The 20,611-nt window shown below is 37.7% G+C and overlaps 1 protein-coding gene across 5 annotated transcripts in view; it reads left to right on the top strand.

Moving 5' to 3' along the window:
• ARHGAP19 (Rho GTPase activating protein 19) overlaps window positions 1–10,969 on the top strand; it is a 51,881-nt gene extending 40,912 nt beyond the window's left edge. For all 5 annotated transcript variants that reach the window (XM_074233223.1, XM_074233225.1, XM_074233221.1 and 2 more), the window contains one exon: window positions 7,605–10,969. In XM_074233223.1, coding sequence (XP_074089324.1) covers window positions 7,605–7,615 — 11 coding nt within the window. In that variant the 3' untranslated portion in view covers window positions 7,616–10,969. The remainder of the gene's footprint in view (window positions 1–7,604) is intronic.
• Window positions 10,970–20,611: the final 9,642 nt, after the last annotated feature.

Here is a 20,611-nt window from a genome sequence, read left to right on the forward strand (position 1 = left end):
TAGTTACTTGTTCAGTGTCCAGGGGCAAGTCGGGTAGCCTTTCAGGTTTGCCATTTGTTGATCTGTAAAATGAAAATTATGATAATAACTGTAGTATGTGGTTTATAAGATTATTGCAAAACTTTTGTGAGATAATGTGTTCTAGTACTTGGCAAACTTTAAATGTGTTATACAGAAATTATTTTGAAAGATTTAAGCTCTTAGAATTTGCAATCTACTTGGGGACTTAATACCTACAGAGTAATTCTTTTCAAAGAGAATGCTGGTGTAAATTGTCATAATGCAAGCCAAGAAGATAAGTGCTGAGGAAATGCACAGTAAAAGGAGTGATTATAATCATCTGGAATGAATAAAATATCAAACATTTAACAGGTTTTTGTAAGCAGGCAGCAAATTCTATTTTAAGAGTTGTTACAACTGCTATAACTGTAGTCATTGTGGCTTACTAATTAAGTAACACCCAACTTCCTCTTCCTACTGAGGGACATTTAAATTATCAGAATGCAATTCTCATTCAAGTTGCTTTTGGTTGTGCTCCCTTCAGCAGCACATATACAAGTTGCTTTTGGTCCAAAGGAATGATCAGCCATTTAGCTTTGTAATAGGTGGTGGTTACCATGCTTTGCTCTAAGGAAGACTGGAAGGAACTTGGTCATTAGGTAGTTATAATTTAGTCTTGTCTCTAGAGTAACAAAATGTTTTAATTTGAAGGCCTAATGTTGCTAAAACTTGATAATTCTAGAGAAGGTGAACAAAAACAATATTTTTCTAGGTGAAACTTTTCATCTTTTTAGAAAACTGAAATTCAGTTCAGTTTGCTATTTCCTTATCCTAGAAGAGAGATCATCTGGAATTGGGCATATTCTGTCTTCACTCAGCTAACTCTTTGAATAGTCGGTAGGGAGTAAGCCAGAGTCATATGAAGAATGAAGAGAGAAATCTCTAGATCCTCAGAATGAGTTTATATTATCATATTTCTTACTCAAATTACTGCATTATTTTACCATTATTCTTTTAAAATTAAATCAAATATTCTATTTGCCTGCATTCCTCATGCCTTTCCTCAGGGCTGGTATCTGAATAGTTGATCCCCACACTGTCTTGCCTCAGTCTCTCTCTTTTTATCATCTTCAGTCTTTCCTTTTCCTTTAACTTTTCCCTCTCCCTTCAATATATATGGATTTCTCCTTATGCAGAAAAATCTTTATTTGACCCTTAACATTTCAAATTATTATCTTTGTTTTCTTTTCATTGCTAAAGTTTTTGGATGACTAAGTTTCTTTACTACCCTCTCACCCTTAATTTCAATGTGGTCTCTCCTCATCTCTTTGCTGAAACTTTTGTCTCAAAGATATTCTTTGAATCTTAAAATTCAGTGCTATTCTTTAAAGCCTTATTCGTTTTGCCTTCTTGAACACCCTTCCTTTTTCAAACTTTTTCCTCAACTATACTTTCCTTGTTCTCCTTTCACAGTGACTAAGACATTCACATTTCTTTTTAATAATAACTCTTTATGATTTCTTTCAATCCCTACTTATAGGGGCAGCTAGGTGGTACAGTGGATAGAGTACCTGCCTTGGAGTCAGGAAGAGCTGAGTTCAAATCCAGCCTCAGACACTGAATTAACTGCCTAGCTGTGTGACCTTGGGCAAGTCACTTAACCCCATTACCTTGCCAAAAATAAAATTACTCAATCCCTACTTATAGATGTACCCTAAAGTTTTGTCATGGGCTTTCTGTTGTTTTCTTTTACATATCTTGTCCACTCTCATAGTTTTTGTTTTTCAGTGTTAATTTTGTAGCCTGTGACTTTGCTGAACCTATTAATAATATCAGTTTGTATCTTTGCTCATATCCTGGGATTTTTTTAAATAAACCATCATATGATCAACACATAGAAGTAGTTTTATCTTTTTACCTATCTTTATTTTTTAAATTTTTTCCCTCTTGAAAGACAAAGTGATTGGTAGCTTTTGTTACCATTTCCAAATCCATATCAAATAATAGTTGCAAAGTGAGTATCCTTATTTTGCTCCTGTATTTATTAGAAAAGTTTCTAGTGTGTCTCCATTACATATAATCCTTGCTTTTAACTTTAAATAGATAACTTTTATGATATTAAAAAAAATGGATCCTCTTGTGCTTTTAAGTTTTTAGGGTTGTTGGGGTTTTTTTTTTAAGAGTAAATGAGGGGGTGGCTAGGTGGCGTAGTGGATAAAGCACCAGCCCTGGAGTCAGTAGTACCTGGGTTCAAATCCGTCTCAGACACTTAATAATTACCTAGCTGTGTGGCCTTGGGCAAGCCACTTAACCCCATTTGCCTTGCAAAAACCTAAAAAAAAAAAGTAAATGAATCTTATTTATTATATAAATATTTTATTTGTTTTCCTATTAGATACAATGGTAGTTTCAACCAGCCATTTTTTTTTTGTGAGGTTTTGAATTTTACATTTTTCTCCCTCCCTTCCTCCCTCCTCCCCCCAACAGAAGGCAATCCAATATGGGCTTTAAATTTGCAGCTATGATAAGCATAGATTGAAATTGAACTTGTGAGAGAAGAATCAGATCCAAAAGGAAAAGAGAAAACATTAGAGAAAGCAAAATTACATATTACATAAGACAACTTTTAAAAATTGAAGCTAATAAGCTTTGGTCTTCATTTAAATTCTATATTTCCTTCTCTGGATACAGATAGTATTCTCCATTGCAGATACCCTAAAATTGTTTCTGATTATTGCTCTGATGGAATGAGCAAGTCCATTAAGTTTGATCTTCACCTCCATGTTGCTGTTATGGTGTACAATGTTCTTCTGGTACTGCTCATCTCTCTCATGCATCAGTTCATGGAAATCCTTCCAGACTTCTCTGAATTCCCATCCCTCCTGGTTTCTAAATAGAACAATTATGTTCCATCACATACATATACCACAATTTGTTCAGCCATTCCTCAATTGATGGCCATTCACTTACTTTCCAATTCTTTGCCACCACAAGCAGGGCTGCTATGAATATTTTTGTACAAGTGATGTTTTTACCCTTTTTTCATAATCTCTTCAGTGAGTCTTATTCTTTATCAAAGACTTTCTTTGATATAACCACCTGGTTTTAGATGTTTTAATTTATATTTATATATAAATATATTTTATACATTTATATAAAAATATATTTATTTAAAATAATATAATATTAAATTAATGTTGAACCATTTTTGCATCCCTAATATACATTCATTTAGTCAAAATGATTTCTTGAACGAATATTAAATTATTTTCTGAACCCATATAATCAATCATTGGATCCTAGTTTTAGAACTAGAAGAGAGATCAGTGGGTCCAAGTCCTTCATTTTAAAGAGGAGTCGCCTAAGGCTACTCAGCTAGGAGAGGGCTGGAGGATTTGAACACAAGTCCTCAGATCCCACAGTCTGCTTTTTTTCACCATATCAGATCACAGAACTGGCTTTCATTGCTTTTGTTAGTTCTTAGTGACCGTCAAGCTGCATCTTGAATTCTAGTCCTCCATTTTCTTTTTTTTTTTAGGTTTTTTTTTTTTTTGTGAGGCAAATGGGGTTAAAGTGGCTTGTCCAAGGCCACACAGTTTAGGTAATTATTAAGTGTCTGAGACCTAGTCCTCCATTTTCAACTACCAATTGGATACCTGGTTTGGCTAGTCTGCTTTTATTTTGGATTTAGCATTTCCAAAGTTGCATTCTTTCCCCTTAAAGACTTTTTTCTTGAAACTGAGGACTCTAAATCACTCAGTCTCAAATGTGTGGGAATTAAAGATGAACACTCTGAACCCTCCCTCTCCTTCCTTTAATTCTCATTACTAACATGACATACTAATTCAGGTCCTGGACTATTGCATCAAGTTTACCTTTCCAATCTGTCCTATTATACCCTTCCCTTTAATCCCCTCTTTAATCATGGCTCTCTTTAAGGGAAAAAAGAAACCCAAACTTTTAGTCACTTGATTACTCAAAGTCTAAATTCTTTAGATTAGCATTCAGAGCCTGCTTTGGTCTTGCCCAATCTAAATTTCCACCCTTATCTTCCTACATAAATCCTTCACTCTAATCAAACTGGTATGTTTGTATCTTGTGCTTCCCCATCTTTACTCTGATTATTTCTCCTTCTTGGAATATCCTCCATCCCTTCATCATCTACCAAGAGGGGTATGAGAGTGATTAGTACAGATGAGACACCTGGTATCTCAGGCCCTTTGATGGTCCTATTCACATTCTGCCACTCCTGAAGATTTCCCTAAATAGATGCATAGAATTCTCAAGACAAAATCTGCAGACTATTTTTTCCTAGGGAACTTACATTTTCCTGTCACCTTGCCTAACTTTTACTCAAATGGAATCATTTTTACAATATTCCTCATAGGTGGTTAGTTATCTAGCCTTCAAATGAAGACTGCTAGCAAGAGGGAGCTCAATACTATATGGATGGTATAATTAAACATTTTTTTAAAGAAAAGAAAAACACTAGAGTCACTAGAGACCTGGGTTCATATTCTGTCTTTGTCACTCAACTAATTATCCAACTCTAGGCAAGTTGCTTAAGACTTTGAGACTCAGTTTCTTTATCTGTAAAATGAGGATGGTATTAGTAGTAAATACTTCACAGGTTGTTGTGAGGATAAAATAATGTATTTACAACACTTTGTAAATTTTTTTTTGCAAGGCAATGGGGTTAAGTGGCTTGCCCAAGGCCACACAGCTAGGTAATTATTAAGTGTCTGAGGGTGGATTTGAATTCAGATACTCCTGATTCCAGGGCTGATGCTCAATCCACTGAGCAACCTAGCGGCCCAACAATTTGTAAATTTTAAGGGTGCTATCAATGTTTGCTGTTATCACAGGACAATTTGTTCTATCTTTGGATAATTCTAATTATTAAGAAAAATTTATTTCTGTTGTGCCCCTATGAGCTTTTATCTGTTATTCTGACTTTTCTGGATTCAGTTGAAAGAAGTCCTCATACATTTTCCAAAAGAGAACTCCTGACTAATTAAGATGGTAATCATGTTCACTCTCAGAGCACCTGGGTGGTGCAGTGGATAGAGCATTGACCGTGAGTCAGGAGAATGAAAATTCAAATCCAGCCTCAGACATCCAGATCATCTCCAGTCATCCTGAGTCATATCTAGCCACTAGACCCAGATGGCTCCGGAGAAGAAAGTGAAACTGGTGACCTAGCATGACATCCTCTCCCTCAAATCCAATTCATGTGCTTGTCATGGCATCACCTCCCTGATGTCATGGTCTTCTTTGAGAATGCAGGACAAACATTGTGTTCACTCTCAATTTTCTACAGTTTATTTCATTCACTTGATCTATGGCATGGTTTCTAGTTTCTAGACACACTCCAGTTTGTTGTGCCCTTCCCATAGCATGGCAACTGGAAGAGAGCCAGTATTCTAGATGTAACAGGATAGAGCTGTAGAGGGGGAACTGTTTGTCTCCTTTGTTTTTGATGCTGTTCTTCTGTTAACACAGCCTAAGATTATATTAACTTTTTGGCTGCTCTACCACTGTTTACTTATTTTGAACTAATACTCCACTCCTATCTGTCAAATTAGGGTAGGGTACCAGATGATCTTTGGTGTAAAATCCTTTTTTATCATGCACTTATGCTTTTGCTTTTTTCAATCCAAATTTATGAAGTTAAATATTTATACTCAATGCCATTTTACTAGAACTGACCCCTTTCAGTTTAAGCCATCCAGATGGTCTTTTTGACGTTAGCTCACTTCTCATCTTCCCTTCTTGTCCATGTAATATTGTTTCAATGGACATGATTTTTTCAATGTGGGTATTCCCTTAGTAGGGTGGATTACAGTTCCTCATTACCTTCATATATATATATATATATAATATATATATATATATATGTATATATATATATATATATATATATATACACACATACATATATAGTTTTTTTTGCAAGACAATGGGATTAAGTGACTTGCCCAAGGTCACACAGCTAATTAGTAAGTGTCTGAGGTTGGATTTGAACTTAGGTCCTCCTGACTTCAAGGCAGGTACTCTATCCACTTCACCACCTAGCTGCCCCTATAAATTGGGATTGAAAGAAATCACCTAGGCTTCCCTTGCCCTCACTTATGTTCATATCTTCCCATGAATCTTCTTTTGGGAGTCCATCTTATTGAGCAGATATATCTGGAATCCACAATCTGGTTATTAGGTGTTCTAGTGATATATTTTTCTGAAATTCTGTTATGTGCCCATAATGAGTTTAATGCTATCAAATTTTTGTGTAACCTAAAAGGTTGGATTTACTTCCTTCACTTAATAGTTCTAGTTCAATTTGTGTGTTATGGACACACTGCATTTATCTATAGACATGAGATGATTATTTCTGTTCCGCTTGTATGTTATCATTTTGTAATTTTCTAAAATACAAAGCAGTATATGATATTGTTCCATCTCCTTAAATAGAAAAGTAGGGGTTTTGACTTATTCTTTGAATGTTTCCTTCAGTATTTCAAGGGCCTGTGCTTTTGGCAGTGTAGCAGACTGCTGCCATTCTGACTTTTTAGCTATTTTCTAAGAATTGGAATGATTAAAAAAAATTCATCATCTGTGACCAATCTAATGATAAGCTTCCTCAAACTTAGGGATTGGTCCTTGGCCAGGACCCACACCCTTATTCTAAAAGCCTTGTAGAAAATCTTGTGCATACAGAGATGATCTGAGTCCTTGAGGGCTGTGCCTGGTCTGTGCAGTTATACCAGGGCCGGACCTAATGTGTGCCTTTGTTCACATGATCTGACCTCCTAGAAGTCAGGATCATGACTGCAGTAACATGAGGCTTGAGTGTAGGACTTTCTGGGTGATATTAAATAAAAAACCTGTACTGGGCCCACGGGACCCAAGTCTTCCTCCAAGGGCCATAAGTTTGAGTGGGTTCTACCAAACTGGGAAGACTTTGAATTAGTTTGGCAATATGTTTGAAGTTCAGAGGCTTATCACCATATGGGTAACAGATTGGTGAACTTTGGGGCTACATCCCTTTTTAGTTTTTGCAAGACAGGGGTTAAGTGACTTGCCCAAAATCATACAGCTAGTAAGTGCTTGAAGCTAGATTTGAACTCAGGTCCTCTTGCCTCCAAGGCTGGTGCTCTGTCCACTGCACCACTGCTGCCCCCACAGCCTCTCTTGAAATTCACTACCAAGCATGAGAGGAGTTTGGATCTGGGTGAAGTGAGGGAGCTCTCCCACCGGGAGAGCTCAATCCTTGAAGGATTGATGAGAGAGATGCAAGTAACTTTGTCCAAGAGCACTCAGAGACTTTACAGAGAGCCCTCTCATTGTAAATCTAGAGCTTTCTCCCACCTTGTACCTCCCTTCTAGTGGGACCTCCCCCTGGCCTAACAAGCTGAGATCAGATCAAATGTAAGCAGGCAGGGTAAGTTAGAGAGAAAGGAGTCACTGAAGAAAATGCCAAAGGCTTACTGGAAGGGTCATGTGGGGGAGAGCTACAGGCACAAATCTCCTAACATTGATATATTTTTACAAGTTCTGATGTGTAAAATATTGCTTGTTTATTAATTCTGTTATTCCTCTCTAAATAGGAATCCTGTAAAGAAAACCAGACTTCTCGGGCTTTTCACCAGGAATCTTCCATTTAGTGCAAGCTAGCCAGGAGGCCACTTGATAATGAAGCATGGACTTGCAGTCTGCCTCCTACAATTTGAATTTTCAGAGCCAACTAATGCTATGATTTGACTGTTACCTCTAATTCTAACTCACTGGATGATTATTTGGAAACTGTGCCTTCTGAGAGAATATTGTGAACTTGTATATGTTTTCATTTTTTTTTTATTATTTCAAAATATGGGGAAACCACTATCTAACAATCAACTTACACAATAGGATGAATACTTGGAACAAAATGCACTTGAGAGCCCATGCAATGTAACTTCTTTAATCTGATATTTGTATTCTTCTGTCAGTATCTTTTAAATATTGCCTCAAGCTTTCTTTGGATACTGGCAGGTTTATTTTTGTACTGATATTTTTGGCTTTTCTTTGTTTTAATACATCATTTTCTTCTTTAAAATACTTCATTTCTAGTGATAAAGGCCTCAACATATGAAGCTTTGAGCCATTTTTTTAATATGTCATTTGGCCCTCCACTTTTGTCTTCAGGAAGAATCCTCTTAGGCTTGGGGAAGCTGCGCAGTCTCTTACTTTCATGTCCCTTATTTCAATGAGTATATATCTTCATCTGAGGCTGTTCAGGATACTCTTTTTGGAATATTTTCTTGGGATCCAGAGATTGGAATGAATTTACCTGAATTAAAGCATGAAAAAACCAACAGTCTGCATAAATACTCCAGTATTTAACAAATATTTTGGTTATGTTGTGGTAAACTATCACATCCTGTCTTTTCCATTTTTCCTTTTCTTATCATTTACAGGATGAAAAAATTGAATGGTTGCTAGGCTTTTCTCCTCTTCAGTCATTTGTGTCTTGCCTAAACACACACATATCTGTTTCTGCTTTAGAATCTTTGCCCTTTATTGTTTCTGTGGCCAGTATCTGGATATCTGATCAGAAAAGTTGCCTTCAGCTTCCCTGAGATCTGTTAAATTAGACTCCCGAAAGGGTTGTATGTGAGTTTCACATGGGGAGGTAGATGTACACATTGTGTCTGCTCAGAGGGATTTGGGCAGTCAAATTCTCCCGGCTCCTGAGAGTGAGAAGTGTTGGGGTATCTCTTGGAATGTGTCTTTGGTGAAATCTTGCCTTAGCTCCAGTGCTGAAAGGGGGACTGGTTGTTACACCATCGTCATCACTCCTCATTAGGGCGAGTATGCATTGTGATTAGTACCAAAAGCTTGATCCGAATGAGGTGTGTGTCTATATGTGTATGTGTTTGAGCAGTGCTGGGCTATGAGTTGAACTTGCAGAAATTTTAACAAAGCAAACATCTTTGTTAGAAATTTATTTTATGGTGCCTCTGTTGGTGCCCACATAGCTGGGTTTGAGATTTTTCTTAAACTATTTAAAAATACTCTTATAATTGAAATGTTTGTTGGAGTGGTATTCCACAGACACAGATGGGTGCCACCCATCCTTCCACATTTCTGGTTTCTGGGTCTCTTGTTTCTGTAAACTGTGAAGGCAAGAAACAATAAGAAGCTTTGTTTTATTGAAGTGAGGGACGAAGTAAAATAAGACAACTGAGGGGTACTGTTCTTATCCAGAGACAATTGATGATGTTTAGAAAATTTCTCATAACCAAATTATATATTTGATTTCTAAAATTTTTCTCCATTTAAAAACAAGCAACCATCTTCCTTAGCTTGCTATCAGTGAATCCAAACTTGAGCCAACTTAATTAAAATAGAATACAATTAAAACTTGTTTGCCTCCTCCTCCCCTCCTCATATTATTTACAATTTGGGAGGTTAATGTCAATAGGCAAAATTATATGAGAAACGAGGCTTAGCCTTTTTATCATTTGCCACAACACGTCACCTCATATTCGGAATTGGGAGGGTGTATACTGTGTATTGGAGCCAAAGCATGTATTTGACACTCCTTTTTTGGGGGGAGGGTGTTGGGGAGAAGAAATTTCTTAAGTTATTAGCTTTATGTACTCTACTATCTAAATATTTCCTAAGTTAAAATAGCTTTTTTGGACAAGTCTCTTGTCATTTTTACATAATTTCATTTCCTCCTAGGGTTAGTTAGAATGGTTTTTTCATGTGATACCTGTTCAAGGCAGTATATTTGTGGACCTTTCTTATTGCTCTTTGAGAGTGACGATAGAGATGGGATGGAGAACAATGGCACCAGAGTTTCTAACCTTTTTGATTCTCTGTAGGACCACAGCTGTGAAGGTGAGGAAGTAGTTCTACTAAGTAAGGGCTGAGTTTGAGCTAGAGGAGACCCTTTGCAGGGGAAGTAATGCAGATTGGATTTGACTGTGTTTTCCCTGGCTAAGAGGCAAGCCCTTGGGACCTTTGGTTGTAACAGGGCTGTGACCATTGGCCAAACTTGGAGAGGTACCAAGGCATATTGTTGGTCTTAATTGTAAAGTTACTCTCTTCTTGTGCCAATACCAACCCTAAACATATATTTTTACCAAATTTTTTCCAAAGGTTTAGGATGTGGTTGAAAATAGGATGGATATTCTGGTTGAATTTGTATTTATTTTGAACAGTGCTTCAGATTAATTGGCAACATTGGAGGAAATCATTTTTGAAGTGGACTTCTGTTTCTGCTTTCACATTCAATACCAGTTGTCCTTGGGGGTCCCTGCAGGGTTCTGTGGGGCTGATGGCCTCAGTTATAAGCATCCAGGTAGGGGGAATTCTGGGAGAAGGAAACTTAAGAATGACACAAGCCCCAAGGAAGGAGCTTTATCTCTTTATTGCCTCAGAAGGAAAGTCCTAGATTAGAACCCAAATTAATACTACTATATTGTCCATCATTAGGAAGATATTTCTTTTCTTGATTTTCAGAGCATGTGAGAATCTAAGTCAATAGTTTATTTGATTTTGGCAACAACTTTGTAAAAAAATAGACAGCATGGGTTTCCTGCCAGCTTAGATTGGCCTTTGAACAATATAGTGCTGATTGAAGGGCCAGTGAGTAGGTAAAGCCCAGAATAGTCCAAGGGCCAAGTTGCCATAGAAACCATGGTAGAGGAGACTACTGCCAGCACTAACAGCCTTAGAGAACTAAATTCTGCCTCAGACCTGTTGGAAAATAACACTGTGTCCACAGCCAGCGCTGCTTTTGTACCAGAGGTCCAGTAATGGACAATCAAGGTTTCTGGAAAACAAACAAAAAAGCTTTTTTTTTTTACTTCTGAAAAAAAAATCATTTTCATTCCATTATATATGTAACTGTAAATAAACAAGTATATGTAACATGGTTTCTGTAATTTCCTTTATGATGTTTCTGTAATGTTCAAAGATTAAATTTTTTTGGTTTGCTCTCTAAACATTTGTTTTTAGTGTTTTTATTTTGACATTTGTGTCTACTGATTTGGTGAGGGGGGGGGGGAAGGATTTTGTTTTATATCATGTGAGGCTTCTACCAAGAACTTTGAATCTAGTTCCTTAGTTTGCTTGTTTATGGCTTAGCAAGGTTCATTGGGAACTAGAGACTAGGAAAGAGTTAACTTGTTCTTGGTGTGGGAGATAATCCTACATGTATTGTCTGAATTGTATTTTCTTTGGCTAAGACCTGATCATGCATATATATTTATAAACACATTTTCACTGTTCCCTTTTTAATCACAGTCTTTATCTGTACCTTTTGAAGACAATGGGACTCATTAAGACACACATTCATAGCAGAAGTGTTAATAGTCTGGTATTTTAACTAATCAAACTTGAAATTCAGGTTATTGATGGTTCCATTTTTTTTTCCAGCTCAGAAGAACTCTTCCCAATCTTCTTTTCTGCACACTCTGACCTTTAACTTCTCTCACCTTACTCTCTATCTTTTCTAGCCAGTCTATGGAATCCCTTATTTTGGAGACCTGAAGATTTGGGTTCTTACGTCAGTTGGTCTCTGTCCCTCTGGGTGAGCCTACTTAAGAGGAATCATGGTGTCACTGGATTTGAATCCAAGCTCAACTTTTGAAAACAGGAAAGTCACAAATTCTTTGGGCCTTAGCTCTATATTCAAGGTTAATAACTCCACAGTTTACTACAAAGGGTTGGTGTTTAGTTGTCTTGAAAACTGTAAAGAATCTCATCAATAAAGAATACTTAAAAGGAGCCATAAGAAAAGAGCAAAAAAGTGATGGGAATGGGGAAGAGGGAGAGGAGGGGGTGGGTAGGGGACTGGGAAAACAGTAAAGATGATCCAATGTTGCCAGGTGAATTAACAGGAAATATTTTGTTGAAACAAAGAAGAAATGAAGAATGAATGGAAAAAAAGAGAAAAGACTGAAGATAATAGAAGGGCAATTGAGGAGAAAAAAAGATGTAGAAGAAGCTTTTGATAAAAATTGCATATTAAAAACTAGAAAGCATAGTAAATAAGAGCCTTGACAGTAAGATCAAGGCAAGCAGAATGTTCACAATCACTATTTAATATAGTTCTAGGAATGGTAACTATGGCAATGAGGCAAGAAAATAAGAGAAGCAATAAACCAAGATGAAGCAAAATTATTGCTATCTGCAGATAGCACTAAAAATTAATTGAAACACATAGCATCAATGAAATAACAATATAAAATAAATTAATAAAAATCATCAGCTTTTCTATATATTGCTACCAAAAGCCAGCAGGAAGAGAAAAAAGTTCCATTCAAAGTAACTATAGGGCAGCTAGGTGGTGCAGTGGATAGAGCACTGGCCCTGGAGTCAGGAATACCTGGGTTCAAATCTGGTCTCAGACACTTAATAATTACCTAGCTGTGTGGCCTTGGGCAAGCCACTTAACCCCATTGCCTTGCAAAAACTAAAATAAAAAATAAAAAAAAAACAAAGTAACTATAGAATGTATAAAATAACTGACATCTATATAGTGGTTTAAGGTTTCCTATTATCTTTTCTTGCCTTCCCTTCTCCTCATGGCAGTGAACAATCTGGTAAAAATTGCATGTGTACAATTGTTTTTAATATTTTAAAATTTATTTTCCATAGTTAATTGACTTTTTTTGGGGGGCAATAGGGTTAAGTGACTTGCCCAAGGTCACACTAGGTAATTATTAAGTGTCTGAGGTCAGACTTGAATTCAGGTCCTCCTGACTCCAGGGCCAGTGTGCCAACTAGTTGCCCTTTAATTGACTTAAATATCTTGGAGTCTTAACTGCAAAGACTTGCTCAGGACCTATGTCAATTTAACTACAAAACACAAGTAAAAAAATTATATATTAATAATTTTATTAATTGCTCATGCTTGACCTGTGACAGTAGAATAAAATCAATATTGTTTGAATTTACAGATTTAGTGCAATACGATTGAAACTATCAAGAAACTATTTTATAGATGGATACAAAATAATAACAAAATTCATCTGATGAGCCAAAATGTTCAGAATCTCAAGGGAAATGATGAAAAAAAATGGGAAGAAAGGGAGCCTAGCAGTACCAGATTTCAAATTAGACCATAAAGCTGTAAACCTCAGAACTATTTGGTACAGGTTAAACATTAGAAAATTGATCAATGAAACAGATTAGGTAAACAAGTTCCCCAGTAATCCAATGTTTGATAAAACTAAATGACCCAGTTAAATATACTTAATGTATCTTTACCTTTACCGAAGTAAAGATCGCCTGTTTGATATAAACTGCTGGGAAAACTGGAAAGCAATCCAACAGAAAATGGATTATGCCTTTTACCAAAATTAAACTTCAAATGGATACATGACCTAAATTTTTGTGAGATCAAAAATCCTAAACTGTACTGGGGATTAGCATAAACAAAATAAAAAAGACTGGCCCTACCATCAAGGAAGATAACGTTTTTCTTACATTTTAATTGGGAAGACATATAAAGGGACACTGGAAAAAGTGGAAGGGGGAACTGGTATGGTTTATGGCTGGTCACATGGAGGTCTATTTCCCAGCCCAAATAAGGAAAACCTTATTTATCAAAGCCTGGAATTCCAGGGTAGAATCTAAAGTTCCAGATGGGTTTGAGTAGAATTGCTATTTAGTTGTAGAGATGTCTGGGAAATGATAGAGAACAATTTTTGAGATAACTGAATTTTAAGACTATTAATATACATCCTATTTAAAAATGTTTAATATGTGAAAATTCACCAGTTTATGGAGGCCTGCCATTATTAAAGTTTGCTAAGTACTTTTCAGGTCCTTCTTTGCAATTATTCAGGATAAAGTGGAAAGAGATGAAAGAAGAGGGAAACAAAGCAGAGATGGTGTGTTGTCTCCTTTTTTTTCCTTTTTCCTTGGTAATAATAAGCTTCCTTCTACATGAGGAGGGCTCTAGAAACTGTGACATGCTAGGAACAATTGAAAGAATTAAGAATGTTTATAGTCTTGAGAAGAATAAAGGAAAACAGATTTTTTTAACTCATCATAAGAAAACCTTTTTTTTATAACTTTTAGATCTGACCAAAAATTGAATGGATTGCCCCAAGAAATGCTAAGTTCCTGTCATTGGAAGTGTTCAGTCAGGTTAGATGGGTGATTACCTAGAATGTTATAGAAGGAATTCTTGTACTCAATAGGAGGGTGAGCTAGGTGACCTCTTCCATTTCTAGGACTTGTCAGCTCCACCAAAAAAGTCCCACATATTCATTCAGTAGTATAATAGTCAGCTGGTTCTGAATCCAGTGATCAGTCTCTGTTATTCAAAGGGTTGGGAATTTTTCAGATGGCAAATTTCTTTGAGAGGAAAGAAGCCAATTATGAGAGGGCCTGGAGGGATCTGCCTGTTCAAGTCACTTTGAACCTTATCCATGTTTATTTAGTCACAGTGACCTGTAAATAATGGAACTGATACATCCTTCCTGCTGTTTTTCCATTGACCTAGATCCTGATGTATAATAAATGTCTATTGAATTGATGAACATATTGAGGGGGAAAGTGTTCTTCAGTTGAAGTTAGGGATGATTTGGAGTCAAATCTTGCTTCTGACAGATGTGTGACCTTGGGCAAATTTTATCACTTTACTGAATTCTAGCTTCTTCCTCTGTGAAATGGGGATAATGATATAATGATAACTGTATCACTTATCTCCTAAGTTTGTTGTGAGGATCAAATGACATAATGTATGTAAAGTACCTGGCAAACTTTAAAGAGCCAATATAGACAGCAGTTTTTACAGCAGCAACCACCACCACCACCGCCACCACCGCCACCACCACCACCACCACCACCACCTGGCCTTTTCTTTGTGTTTTTAGGTTTTTTTTTTTTTTGCAAGGCAAACGGGGTTAAGCGGCTTGCCCAAGGCCACACAGCTAGGTAATTATTAAGTGTCTGAGACCGGATTTGAACCCAGGTACTCCTGACTCCAAGGCCGGTGCTTTATCAACTGTGCCACCTAGCTGCCCCCTTTCCTTTTCTTTAGACTTCTTTAGTTCTTTTCCAGACATCCATTTGCCTATCCTTTTTCTTCTGACCTCACTCAGGCTGGTTCATATTGCTGCTACGACTGTTTACTCCCTGAACTGGTATTACATTTACAGATTACTTATTTTTAATTCCCACATCCATCATGCACCAACCATCATTGGGTAATGTAATTAAAAGGAGATCCAGGAAGGGAGTTTGACTACTTGACTTTTGAAGTCCTTTCTGGTTTCAGAATTATATGCTTCTGAGAAGTGATAGTCCTGTATCTTTCTTGGAAAGCTACTCTTTCCAAAGACCAAGTTAATGTAGAGTATAGATAGAAACACTGCCATATAACCACATCCACAAGCTGCTAGGCCAGACTCCCAAATTCCAAATGGAATCTTTAGGTAGCTCTAACCAAGTCTCACATGGACCTCATTTGTCATGATTGACTAGATTTAAGCTGTTTAAATCCTTAAAATATAGGATTAACAATATAATGAGAAACCCTCCAACTAAAGGAGTCATAGCCTTCCATGTGTCAATGGAGCTGACTTGTTCTGATCTTGTAACCAAAACCTAAGGAAGTCTGATCTAATAGAATGTAAATAAGCTATTTAGAACTGTACCCAGAAAGTTCTCAAATTGTGCATATACTCTTTGGCCCAGTCATATGTCCCTACTAGGTCTATATTCTAAAGAAATAAAAAAAAATAAGAAAAGGATCTATATGAACAAAAAATATTTATGGCAACTTTTTTCTTGTCAGTTAAAATTAGGAACTGAGGTGATTTGTTGGGAAATGACTAAATAAATTATGGTATGCGAATACAATTAAACATTATTGTACCATAAAAAAGTGATCCTAAGAAGTCTTTAGATTGTGAGCTCCTTGAGAGCATGGGAATGTGTTTTGCCTCCTTTTGTATCCCCAGTGTTTAGAAAAGTGACTGACACATAGTAAGTACCTGATAAATGTTTATTAATCGATTGATTGAAAATGGACAATCAGATGAAACTGAGAAGACCTCTATGATCTGATGCAGAGCAAAGTGAACAGAACTAGTACAATTTATACAGTGAACATAATAGAGAAAAAAATAACTTTGAAAGACTTTACAACTGTGATCAAGGCATTGACAGACCACAATTTCAAAAGAATGATGAAACACGATACTCATCTTCTGATAAGTAATGAGCTTAAAATGGAGAAAGAGACATGTATCTTTGGACATAACTAATGTGGAAATTTATTTTTCTGAACTATGTAGTGATATACTGAAGGATTTGTTTTTTACATTAAATTTTATTCAGTTGAGTAGAGGGAAGGGTGGATTAATTAAAAACAACTGAGTGTGATTAAAAAAATAAAAGTAGGTGGTGTAGTGGATAAAGCACCGGTCCTGGAGTCAGGAGTACCTGGGTTCAAATCCGGTCTCAGACACTTAATAATTACCTAGCTGTGTGACCTTAGGCAAGTCACTTAACCCTATTTGCCTTGCAAAATCCTAAAAAATAAAATAAAAGTATCAAATTATTTTTAAAAAATATAAGTAAGCTCCTTGGGATAAATATTTTTTCTGTGTCCCAGTGTTTAATAAATAAATAAATGAATGAATAAATGAATAAAATCTAATAAAAAATAAAATGCCTTTTCATTGTCACTCATTGCATGCATGTATACATTCAATTTTCTTGCTCAGTCCTCCGTGAAACACACACAAAAACCCCCCACAAAGAAGTTAAAAGAAGAATGAGGGAACCAAATCATTGCCAAGTGGATCAAACAAGAGCCTGAATTGGTTGCTCACTTGTAGTCCAAGAAATAGCCACCAGCTGGCACCAGTGATCTGTTTTCCCCAGCTCTTCCTCTTCTCTTCGCAGGAGCCTCCCTAGATCTCTCATTTGAAGGTTTTAAGTGCAATGCTAATGCTGGTGGATATTTCCATCTTCCCTCCAAGAGAATGAGAGGGGGACAAGAGTAGAACATGGCTCTTTCCCCACTTGCACCCCTTGAATAACTCTCCCCGGCTATTTCAGAACCTGAGGATAGGAGAGTGAAAGGAGCCTCAGGAGCAGAGTAGAGAAAGTATGGATTTTACTTCCTCTGATCCTTAGACCCACAATGACAGGGAAGAATTCCCTGGAGCTCTGGTCCAGTTCAACTTTCCAAATATTAGGAGACTAGGAGACACACATATACACACTCACATAAACACATGCACATAGACACACATATACACTCATGCACTCACAAATATGCACACACGCACCCATACATATACACACACACATTGAAACACATACACAACACACATTCACATACTTGCACACACACACAACCGTCTTCATTCAATTCATTCAAGGGCCCAACAGCTCAGGAACAAGGTATGTGCATTAGGCAAGACTAAAAAATTGTAACCCCAATGGATCACTGTCGTTAGTGGCAACAGAAGTTTCATAATCAATTTGGCTCATCAAAAACTAAATAACCACATACTATGGGGGAATGGATGTTCTGGCACTAAATAAAAAAGGCACCCCTTTGTCTCTGCTTGTGGGGGTGATCCAGTCATCTTCCTAGCTCCTAATTCTGCTTTTGACTCTCAAGTCTGAATACATCTTTTGGGCTACAGAACACAAGTTGTTCTAAGTGATAGATGAATTGCTGGCTGGCATGGATAGAACGAGTTTCTTCATCTGAATATCAAATGTGAAGCCCACAGTCCTCCTGAGTGTGGCCAGAACCAGATTAAAATGAAGTCCCTATCTGATTGATATAGTAATAAAAAAGAAATATAGAAATAAGTAAAATTTCCTAAATCATTATGTGATCCACAGGGATCCTTGTGTGTGGTTTAGTAACTCCTGTTTCTATTTGAGCCTTACATCACTGTTCTAAATGGTGAAATCCCATGTTTGATCCAAGAAAATAAATGAGGAATGGTGGGGTTTTCTTTTTAAAATCCTGAATTTCTTTTGTATGTTGTCTTCTCCCACTAGACTATAAACTTCTTGAGAGCAGGCACTGTCTTTATTTTTCTTATTTTTATCTTCATTGTTTCATGCAATGCTGGTTCCAAAGTAGTCACTTCATAAATGTTTCTTGGATGAGGAACCAGAAGTGGCTCAAACAACCACCAGAGATTATCATCATCCCGGTGGGGTGTGGTAGAGAAGACTGTCAAACCCAGAGGTCGGGGAAATAAGGAGCTGTGGCCTTTAGTTATGATTGGCAGTGGCTTAGGGTGAGCCAAGTCCCTTGTTTAGCCCACTGGGCTCTCTCCCACAGATCCCATTCCCAAATGGGTTCATTCAGCTTCCCTAAACTGCAAACAAAGATGGGGAATGAGAGATAATTCTATTGGCTGAGAAGTCCAGATGCCACCCCCACTCTGGTTTCCTCTATCTCTCTTTAATTAACATTTTTTTTTTTTTTGAAAAGCAATGGGGTTAAGTGGCTTGCCCAAGGCCACACAGCTAGGTAATTATTAAGTGTCTGAGGCTGGATTTGAACTCAGGGACTCCTGACTCCAGGGCCGGTGCTCTATCCACTGTGCCACCTAGCTGCTCCTCCTCTATCTCTCTTGATTTTTGCAGCAACAGATCCTCTGCTCTTTTTTTCTCTCTCTTGAAAAAGGAGCTTGTACCACATCTGTCCTAGTGTAACAGGAAGTGAGCCCCAATGGGAGCTGATGGGAATAGAGCTCAACCCACAAAGCATTTCCTCCGACAATAAAACCAACAGACAAAGGCCTGCAAGTTTTTCAAATGGTCCCTCCAGAGAAGGTCACCAGGAAGAGGCTTGGGAACTCCATCATTCTGGGCAGGGTGCACGGCTAGAGGGCCGATGAGACTCACTTTATGGCACCAGGGAGAAATACGTGCGTGGATTGGCAATGGCGAATGGAAAGTTAGTCTATTAAACAGTAAATTATTGCTCCAACACTTCTTCATTTAGAGGCTTGAGGAATGGCTCTTTGCCAGGTGAGGCAGAGCTGGGGGAACATGTGGCCTAGAGAAAGTAGGGATGCTTCAGACACATCTTTCTGTTCTAAAGCCTTGACTTTTCAGGAGCTGAGATTTCCTCAGATTTATTTCCAGGGGAGTGCCATATAAAGTGAAATAATGCTAGGTAAATCCCAACTATCAAAATATCATAAACTCGGCGGGGTTTATCTTTTATTCCAACACGAGTTGGGTTTTCTAAGGAGGTAGACTAATTCTCTCTCTTTGCCAGAGATGGTGGGAGAGATGACTGATCACATCAGCGATCACTCCCCGGGAGTCAGCAAGCATTTATTAAGTGCCTCGGTCAGCCCGTCTACAAATTAAAGCTCTTCATTTGTGCCAGCTCTGCATGACTGTAGTAAGACACAGCAGCTAACGCATCAAGCCTCCATCTTTTGGTCAGACATTTTTCGCAGCATGAGAATATCCCTAGGGTGAGGAAGTCCGACACAGAAAAACCCACAACCTGGGTGGCATATTCATACTGAAAGATGAGCTTTGCCTCGGACAAAACAAGAGACAGAAACTCAAGGCAGTGGAATATTTCCATCTCTTGTGCCAGGATCATACATTTAGTCCTGAAAGGGACCCATCTAGTCAAAACCCCTTGTTTTATAGATAAAGAAACTGAGGACCAGGGAAGCTCCAAGTCACTTGTGTAAGGTCACAGCCTCCTTGTTGTTCCTCTAACATGACAATCCATCCCTTGATTCTGAACATTTTTCTCTGACTGTCTCCGAGTCCCAGAAAGTTCTCTTTCCTTCTCTCTGCCTCTTGGCTTTCCTGGCTTTCCTCAGATCCCAGTTAAAGCCCACCTTCTCCAGGAAGACTTTCCCAATCCCTCTTAATTCTAATTCCTTCCCTCTCTTGATAATCTCCAATTTATCCTGTCAACAGTTTGTGTGTAGTTTGCATGTTGTATCCCCTCACTAGACTCTATAGTCCTTAAAGGCAGGGACATTCTTTGGCCTTTCTTTGTATTCTCAAAACTTAGCATACTCTTAGGAGGTGATTAATAAACATTCACGGATCGACTGGAAAAGGGCAGCTGGGTGGTACAGCTGACAGACTGATGGGCTTGGAATCAGGAAGACTCCTCTTTATGTGTTTAAATCTGGCCTCAGACACTTAATAGCTGTGTGACCTTTGGCAAGACAGGTAACGATCTTTGCCTCGGTTTCCTCATCTGTAAAATAACCTGGAGAAGGAAATGGCAAACCATTCCAGGGTCTCTGCTAAGAAAACCCCAAATGAGGTTACGGAGTATCAGACGCAAGTGAAATGTTTAAACAACAATAACAACTGATCAGCCCAGGCACCGTTAATGCTAGAATTCAAACTCATGTCCCCTGAGGATCTCAGTTTCCTCATCTGTAAAAATGAGGTATTTATAGCAGGTTGTTTTAAGGGATCTTCCATCACCTGATTTGTCCTGCCTCTGCTCCCAATCGCACCTCTGTGCCACCTCTGTACATCTGTCTGACCATCCATTTTTTTTAGGTTTTTGCAAGGCAAATGGGGTCAAGTGTCTTGCCCAAAGCCACACAGCTAGGTAATTATTAAGTGTCTG

This window comes from Macrotis lagotis, chromosome 4 (genome assembly GCF_037893015.1).
Source record: "Macrotis lagotis isolate mMagLag1 chromosome 4, bilby.v1.9.chrom.fasta, whole genome shotgun sequence".
NCBI classification, from domain to species: domain Eukaryota; kingdom Metazoa; phylum Chordata; class Mammalia; order Peramelemorphia; family Peramelidae; genus Macrotis; species Macrotis lagotis.